The sequence below is a fragment of the Falco peregrinus genome, chromosome Z (assembly GCF_023634155.1).
Source record: "Falco peregrinus isolate bFalPer1 chromosome Z, bFalPer1.pri, whole genome shotgun sequence".
Classification (NCBI taxonomy): Eukaryota; Metazoa; Chordata; class Aves; order Falconiformes; family Falconidae; genus Falco; species Falco peregrinus.
Window position 1 is genome coordinate 72,123,111 of NC_073739.1, and position 11,571 is coordinate 72,134,681.

Genomic DNA, 11,571 nt, shown 5'->3' on the forward strand with positions numbered 1-11,571 from the left:
GGAAAAATTCCACAGTTCTGATGAAATCTTTCTCTCTTTCATGGTAAATTCTGCATTCAATGAGCTCTGCTTACAGCTTTAGAGCACAGTCACAGAGCAGGTACAATCAAATAAACTTAATCACAGCCTGATGCAATCTGAGATACCTGAAAGCACATTAATTATTGGTCAGGTTCGTAACTCGTTAACCAGCTCAGACATGGCACAGTCCAGTTTTCAGAGGAGTGTGTAGAAGGTAGAGTGAAAATCTGTGTGTGTAGGTGTATGCATGGGCTCAGTGGCAGAGGGCAGGAAAGGCAGCAGAAGGCAGTCGAGCATCCACATGTTAAATTAACTTATTATTTTGCTTTCAAGAGCCCATCCTTGCTGTTCTAATCTACACGCACCCCTCTGAAAGCCAATGCCAATTCTGCACCTGAAGAACTGCTTTACTCAGGTGGAATGCCAAATTGCAAGGACCAAGCTGTTCAGTGAGAATCATCTCTCCATCTCCAGTCCTCAGTACTTTTGCAGGGTACGTTTTGCCTTTGCAGGGTGTGTGGGAAGACAACAGGGGCAACTCCTCTCGTGCTGGCAATCACGTGGTACGTGCAGCCCCTTATCTATCCTGTGTTCCCAGGAATCCTCTGGAAATCAATAAACAACAAAGATACCAGGAAGGGGGATGTTACCTTGTCACAAAGTCAGTATTTTTGAATCACTGATTGATTAAATAAGCATTATTTCCTGCTTGTACGTTACAATCACTTGCTAGATGAGAGATACGAAGTGTATACAAAGTCTTGCACAAGCTACAGTTTAGTACCAGGAAGTACCTGTTGATGAAAGATAAGCAGCCGTCCAGGATGCGAATGCGATTGCCTAAAATAATTTTCTGCTTTTGTCAGGAAATGATGCACTTATTTGTCCTTGCTCACTGTTCTATCTATCCATGGCCAGAACTGAGCTCTTTCTCTCCATTTCCGACTGGCTCTCGAGCCAACTTGTACAAGCTGCCATCAGCCCTGATCCTGTGTATTCAAGATTGCTGCTGCCCAAGAGGGCCAGGGAGCATAACCTAGGCTATATTTCACCCCTGATGAGCCTATCAATACATTGACTCCTTCTCCGAGCGTTACGCTGTGTCACTGATAACGTTTGTGACCTTCTGCAGGCAGAGTTGTTAATAGCTGTGTCTAGGCAGAGAGCGATTTTTCTGCATCATATAGATGTTCTACCTTTCCAGTTTTCTTCTTGCTGTGGACAAACACAGCCTCAGTGTCTCCCTGGAGGCTCTCATCATCAGTCGGTCTACAAAATGGCAGTTAAACAACAGGAAAAAATACACCACCAACTTGGTTTTTAAGAAACAGAATCAATAGGCTTTTACTCCTGCTGTGTTTTGAGTAAAGGATTGAACCAGCAAGTTTTTCAACTCTATCAACTATAGAGCAGAGAAACGTCATCAAAACACAGCCATAGCCAACGCTGGCACGGTGATGCTGCACTGTCCTGTGAGCATCCCCAGGTATCTCGGTGAGGGTCAGCACAAGGTGTATCCCGCTTTCCCCCACCAGCCGGTGTGGGCAGAGAGAAGAACTAAGGCGTTGATTTAAAAAGAGGTTAAAGAAAAGGACTCTTGCAACCCAACGGCAATCACCTAGGGAAGCAGTGTAATTGCAGGCTGGGCCAGCCAGCCACCAGTGTCACCTTGGAGACCGGCTGGTAAACTCCAAAAAAGCGGGGGGGCAAGGCAGCCTGGTGTGTAGGTGTGTAAACAAGTCAAACGAGATGGACGAGGAAGCTCTGCTGTGAGCTCAGGTCCCTTCATCACCTCCACTTCCCACCCAATCCCGGCGAGAGCCTGGGAGCTGAGAGGCAGGTGGGGCACGACGCTGTCCCAGCCCCCCGACACCTCCCAGGTCCTGGATAGAAACCCCGGGTGCAGAATAGCATTGCAGGTAAAGGATTTTGTCTCTTGTTCGCTAGCTTACGCTGAGCTTCTCTGATCAGTTGAGCTTGTGGTTCAGCCAAGAGTAGGGGATTTTTGTATACATATACCATTTAATATATATTTTGCAATATATATATGGGGGGGGGGAAGGCAAAACAGCGAGAGCAGTAATGGCCCACATGCTAGAAGATGGGAGTAAGATGATGCTGCAGATGGTGGAGGGGCACAGGGGAGGCTGCTTACAGTAGGGTCAGTGGGGCTGGGGAGCCAGATTTTTAGGGAGGTGTTAAGATGATTGCCAAATACTCACAAAGTTTTCAAGCTCTGAATAATTTAATGAAATTATTAGGAAGAAACCCAGTGCCTGCCGTCAGTTTAGGCCACTCGGTCTACTCCCAGACTCTGAGCTTTTCTGCTCAGGAGTGGTGTGTGACCCATGCGCTTGGCCAGGACAGGAGCTCTCAGGAGCCTGCAATGATCTGGAGGGCCGTAGGGGTTTCTGCCTGCCTCGGGGGGGTGTTTTTCAGTATTTTCACAGGAGGCTCTTGGGCTCAGCTGAAGGATAACGTATAAACAAATGGTGCTGAGCTTAGATTAAATCTGACCCTCCAGGTTTAAGCTTCAGGCTTAGAGGGGTATAAAAGGAATCTGGCTGCTGAACAGCCTAAGGTTTGCCTGGAAGAACCCAACTTAAAATTTCAGGTTTTGTATTCGTTAGTAAGAAATGCAGGCATTTCTGTTCAGCCTGCACAACACAACTTTGCCCATAGAGACGAACAGTGCTGAGAACGTGGGGTATTGTAATTGCTCATAGCCCAGGCTGTTAGGCAAAACAAAACTCTCTAGCGTTCAGAATTGAATTAACCAGCCCCTTTTTCATTTCACCGTGTGAGACATCTGATGATCTTGGAAGAGATATAAGAATTAAAACCATGCAAAATTATGGCTATGACCTTTTCTTGTTTTATTAATGGTTATCATTACATAACGCATAAGTTATACAGAGAACTGTTCAGCAAATCCTGAATGTATCTTTAATTACTTCATATAATCAAAAAAGGGGCAAAGCAAAATGAAAGGAGAGGAGACAGTTCACATGGTGTTATTCCTCCATCCTTGCTCTGATTCAGAATCTGTTCTTACAATGCAGTATTGTCTTTTAAAAGCATAGGAAGGGTTTATCTCTAGCTTAAACCAGCAGCCAACAGAAATAAGGAAGTGGTAGATGTGTTACTATGGACCAGGGTGTCTGGCATCCAATAAGGTTTATATTTAACTGTTTTTCTGTATTTATTGAATGCATAGAAAGTGATTCTCAAACATATGCTGCTGTGTGACACAGGAAGCCAGGTCATGTTTAAAAGGCTTTAGTGTAATCTATAATCACATTACAGACTTTAATTGCCGAGTTTTGTATAGCAACATGGTGTTGGTGATTTTGTTATTGAACGTTACAGAGAATGGAGATTTGTAAAGAGCAGCAGAAATATTTGCTATTAGTGTTTTTAAACATGATACTAGGGGAAGAAATGCAAATATCTCAGCCTATGGCATTAGTGAGATTATTAGTGGTGCTCTGTCCCACTTCAAAAGGAACACTGGAAAAAAATGGAAAAGTTCAGCAACAAGACCAGAATACCTGACAACTGGAGACTCATTTTGTAGCAAGAGTCCTAAGCTCTGTCTCATTACTTAACCAAACAGAATTTAGAAGGCACCTTCAGATATTTACATCTGGACTTATTTTTAATAGAAAAGTCTTTAATCTAGTAAAAGAAAGTAAACCAGCATTTAATGATGGGGGAAATTCAGACTAGAAACAAAGAACGTATTTTAAAATGAAAATGATTCAATACTGGAACAACTTAGCCTAAAGATGGTGAGTTCTCAGCTAGAAGTGCTTGTAGGTGTAGGAGAAAACCATACTTAGAGACAACGGAGGATTGGACAGTTTCAGTGGCTTTTATTGAGGTACAGGAGATCGTAACAGATACCATATCAGATGATCCTTCCCTAGCCTCAATTCATGAGTCTCACTGCAATGGTTACTTGATGCATATTACAGTATACTGGAAATGCCTGCACTGAACCCAAGGCAAGGAGCTACTACACCCTTTGCACGCTGTGTGTTTGTGTAGATTTTTGCAGTGTGCAGTGGAGACAAATGATGTCATCATTGGTGTCAGATCTTTATAAACGCATAACATAGTATAGAGGCATACTGCACAGTGCTGTGCATGTATGCATTGTGCACTTGTATATAGATATACAGGAATTATATATATAAGCTACAGTATATAACTGTATAATTTAAATATAGTTTGTGTCTATGTAACCTCACCATATTTTATATTCTTGCCAGCTAAACATCTCCCCTTAAGGACAGGTCATTGTTTGCAGAAAACATTTTTGACTGCTGATCTCACACAGCTGTAAGGTCTTTCTGGTCACTTGTTAATGAGTTTCTGGAAGAACTTTGCTCTTCTGGATGAAAAAAAAGCTGGAACAGTCTCTTTTTGTGCCACTCTAGACTTCTACAATAAACTAGCACTGAAACCATTTTGAGGTGAACCAAAACATTTTATTTTTCTCTTTTTCCAAGCCCAGCTGGTGTTGTCTGAAGGATTCGCAAAAGTGAGCACACATGACATTAACAGCTGCCACAGCAAATGCTCTGTAGACAGGAGTGGAGTAGTTAAGATGGAACAGTTTGACTCCGTGTTTCTCAGAAGCTTTCTCTGACCGTTTCAGTTCACACTTCTGCATGTGCAACGACAAGAAGACTGGAAGTGCAACGTGCACTGATGATGCCTCACAGGGCCACCCATCTTCATCTCCCCAACCCAGAGCACCCTCAGCAGAGCACCCAGTGCCCTCTGAGCCAAGAGCCCTGCTGTAACTCAGCCCAGCCCTCTGTGACTCTTCCATGCTCTGATCCCATGATACTTTAAAGCCTGGAAAATATTTTGAGGGCCTTCATGACTGCAGATCCAGCAGCCAGGCTAGGGAGTGACAGTCTTGGCCCTGAACATGTGCCCAGGGGCCAGGATACAGTGTGCCCCTGGAATGTCACCATGGGCATGGGCAGCCTTGTTGCTCTTAGCACTAGGCACAAGTGATCCCTGAGGGAGAAGTGACCCTTTGCCAGCCCCGACATGCTGCTCTTGGTGGTGCTGTTGCAGTGCTGCAAGTCCAGAGTTGCTTTTCCCACTTTTTATTCCACTGTCTTCCTCTGAGGGAAGCTTGAAGGCTTACATGAGGGCTGGCAGGGTCCTGAAATCCAAGGGTGCTAAATGCTGTGCAAGTTTAAGTTATTAACTTGTTCTGCAGTTGTGTTAAAACAGCGAAGATGTCATCAGTAGGCGAGGTCAGGTCTTGGGCTGATTGCTGCTGCTCAGATGTGCAACGGGAGCAGGTCCTGCTCTGGAAAATCAGGACTACAGTGGGACAAAAGCAAACATAAGAAAAAGGTCCTCACCCAGGACAATTTTTTCTGTCACAGCTTTGCCTGTGGGCAAATGCAAACTGCAAACCTGTCCAGGCTGAGGGGGCTCAGTGGGGCTGCTGGGGGTGCAGGGGCAGCAGTGCTTCCCTGAGTGTGTCCACCGGCTTTCACTGTGTGCGTACACTGTAGGCAGCAAATGCTTACCCACATGTTCCTGTTTGTGTCTGGGCTAATCACATATATTACGTCTGGGTGGCTGGCTGAGCATTCCTTTCAGGACTAGTGGCCTGGATTGGCAATTTCCCCTTCTGGTAGAATGATATAAGGAAAAAGAAATAGAGGCTCAAAACAAGTCCTCATGAAAGAGTTGCCAGTACTTTGCAAGTGGGGGATCTGGGATACTCCATATGCTAAAGCAGGTCTCAGCTCTCTGCTCTGTGTATGTGAATCCATGCCATATGAGTGCTTTGGTCTTCCAGATGCCGGGCACAGCAAGGCATGACCGAGAGATGGCAATCCAGGCTAAAAGGAACCTGTCAAAAACCACTGACCCTGTAGAAAGGCTTCGTCTGCAGTGTTTAGCAAGGGGATCTGCAGGCATCAAAGGACTTGGCAGGTGAGTCTAAGAAGTCAAATCCATTATTCGTCCTAATAGTTCTGGCTGCAAGAGGCTCAGGGACTAAGCAGGGACCAAAACTTGAGTTTTCTGGTTCCAATGCAAATGCCATAACCCACAGAGCCTAGGCTTGGTGCTCCTGTGTCTTGGGAGACAGGACTGAACTGCTCACCTGTTTAAGGACCAGGAACCATGAATCCCTCACAGTAAGGTGCTTCCTTGAGACCCAGAAAAACTCCTGCCAGGGAGAGAGTGGGAACATCAAACATCTCTCTCTTTGGAATTTTCTGTAATTATCTCAAGTATCACAATACTGGGAATTTTGCGCTTCCTTTCTTTTGGGACGTGATTCCCTTGGGTCTAATGGCCTGTTAGCTGTCCAGTCTGACTAGACTGCAGTCACCCATGTGGGTCTCCCCACCCCTAGGACAGGGCAGGTACATCACACCCTGAAGCCCCTCCTGGGACCATAAAACACAGAGGGACCCTATGTGACCAGCCAGAATTCATCTACATGCCCAGCTTTTAGATGGCTCAATGTATAACAAATAGAAGACTCCTCCAGTTGAGGCAGCCTTCACCTTGTTTAACTTCAGCTGTGTAATGTTCAGGCACCAATCTAAGCAAGTCATCTCTGCTGTCAGTAAGTGTGGGGTTTTTTGGCTGGGTTTTTTTCTTTCCTCCCTCTTTTTTTTTTTTCTTTCTCAGAAGACCGTACAAGGGGGAAATGTTATCTCAGTAAGGTGTCCCTGTGCTCTGGCGCTGTGCTAAACCGCTGCAGCATTCTGCAAGTTTTCCTATGCATTTTCCTCAAATTGCACGTATTCCACAGAGTATTTCGGATTATGGATGATGACAACAGCAGGACCCTTGATTTCAAGGAGTTTGTGAAAGGATTAAATGATTATGCCATGATGATAGACAAGGAAGAAGCACAGGAGATTTTCCGGATATTTGATAAAGATGGCAGTGGAACAATTGATTTTGATGAATTTCTTGTTACACTGAGAGTAAGTCTGGAAATTTTTGTTATTGCTGCACCAAATGGAGAAAAAGCCTTGGTTCGTCATTAGCTGAACACAAAACACAGTACTTTTCTTTGCCTTAGTAATTAACAAAGCCTACAGGTCTATTTAAAAAATCAGTAACTCTTGAGAAGTTAAAATATTCTATTTTTATCTAAATATGCTAAAGAAGAAAATCACCTTAAACAACACCTCTGTGTATTTGAGGGCTCAGAAGACAACATGTCTCTGCAATTTATTGGCAAGATGTAAGGCTCTTCATGAATAGAATAGAAAAGAATAGTTGCAAATAAATGGTTGTGATTTTTTTTTATTTATTAATTACTGTCTTGATTTAGGTACTTAAATTCCTATATTGCAATCTGGGTACCTCAGTGGTTCAGTCCATTAATCTCACTTCTTTAGCTGTCATTTTAAGATGCATGAACAAATCCAGTGCTGCCTTTCTCTAATCAGTGACAATGTGACTGATTTTGGTTGGATTCTCTTTGCTCTGCTGGAGGCTAAGCAATCAAGAAAGACAATAGTGCTTAGAGTATTTAGTAATCTCGTGATAAATATTTAAAATGGGTAAACCAGAAAATTGTTCTAGGTAGCATTTTCTCTCTTACTGTCCATTTACTATTGTATTGATAAACACTGAATAGTCTTGATAACACTGCTTTTTTGGTGATATACTATCCTTCCTACCTCATGGACAGTGTAGACTGTCAACAGTTTGTTGTCTCAAGTGCCTTGAAACAGGTTTATTATTACAACATGTTTACTAGTATTAATTATGTTTACTATTTCTTATTAAATGGGTTTACAATATACAACAGCAGTTACTTGAATTTGGAACGGGGCAAGTAGCTGGCAGAAATAAAATGATTCTGTTAATATTTCTTTACAGCCTCCCATGTCAAAGGCAAGAAAAGAGATTATCATGCAGGCATTTAGGAAGTTAGATAAGACCGGAGATGGTGTCGTAACAATTGAAGACTTACGGGGGGTGTATAACGCAAAGCATCATCCCAAATACCAAAATGGAGACTGGACAGAAGATCAAGTTTTTAGGGCCTTTCTGGATAATTTTGATTCACCCTATGACAAAGATGGGAAGGTAAGTGAAACACGTAATGACAAGCCATGAGATCACCATCTGACTCAGCATTTGACTTAAACTATTAAATGTAAGAGTGGACTGCAGTACAAACGTGCATTTGCAACACATTTTATGGGGAAAGTAAAATACGTGTAGGGCTGTTGGTGTAGGTTGCTTATGCATTCGGAAGGCAAAGGGGCCTTTGCAGGAGGTGCAAGGGTAGACAGACGTGAGATTGCATTTACAGGCTGGTAGCCTTAATACTCTACTTTCATAGGTTAGTCTAAGTACATCTTCACTCTAACCCACACAATTGCTGATTTTCAAGATCCACATAAAAAACGAAGGGCTTTTCATTTCTTAGGAGAAAAAAATACCAGGATCCAGTTCAAAAGCAGGTTCCCTAATACAAGGAATACTTCACAGTTAGCATGTGTAATTACTGAGTCACTTGACTTGGAAATTGGTGCATAACAGAGATAGATCTATCCACGGAGAGCTGGAGGGAGGGTGGGGTTGGAGGGGCTGCCACAAGCCATGTCCCGTAAGAAGACACTAGCTGTGGCAAGGCTGGGAGCCCTTCCTACCTCTGCTTCTACCCTCTGTGGCAGGTGCAAAGCCTGGGCACCTCCTGTGACAGACTTCTTATGCATTCGCTTTCTAGCTGTCTCCGAGCCAAGCACACTTTGTTTCCCCTTGTTTCGTGTCTGCAAACTTCCTTGGTCTGAAAGTACAGGTCTGACCAACTCAGAGCAATCACGGATCTCTGCTGTTCACATAGGGACATTCTCAGTCCAAGCTGTTCATGATAACAAACTAGATAAGGTTTCATCGGTGCTTTGTGGAACGTCTTTACACACTTCACACTTCGGAGGTTGCACCTGGGTTTTCATGGCAGCACTACACTGGTGACTGTTACCTGTCTAGTGGCTGGCTACTACCCCCAAGTCCTCCACTTGCTTTGTTTCCAACAGACAGGCTCTTAGTTTGTAGGGAGGTGATGTTTTTTATTTCTCCTCAGGTATAGCTTTGCACTTTCTAGAGCTGAATTTCATCCCTTTCCTGTTCTGTCATCCTCAGAGGTACCAGTTGCGTGTGTTGTCCTCTTTCTTCTCTGCAGCAGTGGTGACGTCTAGCAAACCTCAGACAAAATATTTCTGGGTTTTGTGCCAAGGTCATACACAAACACATTAAATGAGTCCCCAGAATGATCCTCGACTAGTTCCAGTGCCTTGTACTTCATAAATGCTGCAGTGTTTAAGCTTACAGGAAAGTTACTCTGAGCACCCACTTCTTGCTCAGCAATCCTGGTATTAAATTGCAGTTTGTTCTGAGAACTGACTGTGACTTTCCTGCGCTGGAATCAGAGTCACTAATGACTCTGGTATAGCTAAACACCTGAAATGTTTTTTAGCAGAAAATGCCTCAAGGCTAAGCATCTGCTAGAGAGGTCCTCTTCACCATCACCTCGCTAGGTGCCTCTGAAACAGGCAGGGTCAGTGAAGCTTGTAATCGATTCCTAATGGTAGGACAGTTTGCAATGTTAGCCTCTCCCCGTTGCCACATTTTACCTAGCTCTCAAATGCACAGCACAGTAGGAACAAGTATTTTTCCATGTGATGTTAATTCAAACAATGATCTATACAGGTCAAGAGGTAAGGCATCACAAGAAACATGCACTGTTTGTATCTGCTAATCTGATTTTTTTTTTTTAAATTGTCATTTTAAAACCATTCAACTTTAAAATACCTATGAAAGGTATTAAAAACTCTCAGGTATTTGAAAGAATGTTTTGGTTCTTTAATTGAACCTTCTTTAGAGCAATGATATTTTCTCTCCGTTGAATGGATATGAAGCTCCTAGCTGCCTCTGCGTTGCACCAGAAACACCCTCTACTTTTTATTAATAATAATGCACAGAACCAGATTATAGATCCCTGGAAAAAGGAAAGCATTAAAACATTTGTCTTCTTGGTCAGCAATGATTTTAACTTCAGTTCCTGGTAAGGTTAGTTTAACTCTGCATGTTTCATTTCCATCAAGTGTTCCTGGAGGACAGTAGCTCTTAGTTCTAGCAAAGCGAACTTACACAAATTTTGTGTTCTTCATTCTTCATGTCGGGTTGCTTTACACTAGCAACAACAAAAAACAGCAAGTGTTACATTTCTTTTAGAGTTTTTCTCAATGTGTGTTTTTGACTTACAGCATTTAAAAAATAAAAAAAGGTTAATTTTCCTGTTTTAAATCCTTCTGTCTCAGGTCACAACAGAAGAATTCATGAACTACTATGCAGGCGTCAGCGCTTCAATAGACACAGATGTCTATTTTATCATCATGATGAAGAATGCTTGGAAACTCTGATCATATGACTAAAGAAGCAAGACTTTACTTCTACCATTTGTAGGTTCCCATGATTAAGTGTATGCGCAACACCACGCTCATTTTCTGTAATATCAGCTTCCAGTAACTGTGCCAATTACAGTCAGTCTGCAGAAAAAACTTCCAGATGTTTTGGTAGGCTCAGCCTTAGGGGAATTGGAGTGTAATCAGAGAGCAGATCTGGCTCCACGAATCTGCCCCTTTCCTCCCTGCATCCCTGACATATCTTTTCTTTCCTGTGATGAGCTCCTTCTCAGCCATCCGCAGTAGATCCCTGTAGCTCCTGGATGTATCCCCTCCTCTCAGTGTTAGAAAAAGCTCTGTTCAACAGAGGGTGCAAGAGGAGGAAACTGAAATATTCTGGTAGGGTGGTGGTTGGGGGCAGACTGTTATGAGCATGAGGCAGCCTGTCCCAGGAGGGTCACGTAGCCTTCTCTGCTGCAGCACTGCAGGAGCTCTTGCCTTCTTGGGTCTCAGTTGTGGGGTGAGCAACTGCTCAGCTCACCGCTGGGAACATTTCCCAGTGCCAGGAGGCTGGAGGGAGAAGCAGATTGGGAAGAGGAGAGCATGGACCAGAATAAATGCAAAATGATCTTTTAAAGCCCTGTTTTCTCCCTGGCTTACTAGTCAGTATACAGGCATTTTTTCCTGTGCATGCCTTGTTTCAAACCTCCATGGACCTGCTTATAGCTTTTTTTTCCCCTCTTTCATTTCTTTCTTTTTGTAATTTGAGATCATAATCACTAAATATTTTTCTTTAAAGGGCATATATGTGCTACAGTATTTTCTTCTCACTGTTCCTGGAACATTTACTGGTCTGGTAGCTGTTGCTGTACACACCTACACCAAAAGCTGCTTACTACTTTTTTATATTTATACTGGTTTATGACCAAGCTTGACTTCAGGGAACTTTCTGGGAACCCAAGAACTCGTCACTTTCTTGTCTTGTCATCGCCTGAAAAAACGATGGGGACCTCCCCTCCTGGTCACACCAATGAGTGCTGTCTCAGTTCTGAGATCTTCTGTCCTTTCCTCTTACAGAGAGTGGGAAAATGGTGCCACAAAGGAAAACTGTTAAAAAAAAAAGAAA

General features: G+C 43.3%; 1 protein-coding gene and 1 long non-coding RNA gene across 3 annotated transcripts; one reads left to right on the top strand and one right to left on the bottom strand.

The window, feature by feature from the left end:
- The first annotated feature begins 238 nt into the window (after positions 1-238).
- CAPSL (calcyphosine like) lies at positions 239-11,018 on the top strand. Of its 2 annotated transcripts, none has more exons than XM_027776811.2 (5): positions 239-514; positions 5,858-5,994; positions 6,827-7,004; positions 7,912-8,121; positions 10,362-11,018. In XM_027776811.2, exons 1-5 carry the CDS (start codon positions 401-403, stop codon positions 10,461-10,463), a joined length of 741 nt encoding a protein of 246 aa, XP_027632612.1. In that variant the 5' UTR covers positions 239-400; the 3' UTR covers positions 10,464-11,018. The 2 variants fall into 2 exon arrangements, with proteins under 2 accessions (XP_027632612.1, XP_027632614.1); XM_027776813.2 differs by lacking the exon at positions 239-514 and adding an exon at positions 1,761-1,940.
- On the bottom strand, positions 2,909-8,082 carry LOC114010185 (uncharacterized). Its single transcript, XR_003551525.2, has 3 exons — positions 8,006-8,082; positions 6,167-6,232; positions 2,909-5,370 (listed from the first exon to the last, which is right to left on the bottom strand). It is a non-coding gene; the product is annotated as an uncharacterized LOC114010185 (long non-coding RNA).
- Positions 11,019-11,571: the final 553 nt, after the last annotated feature.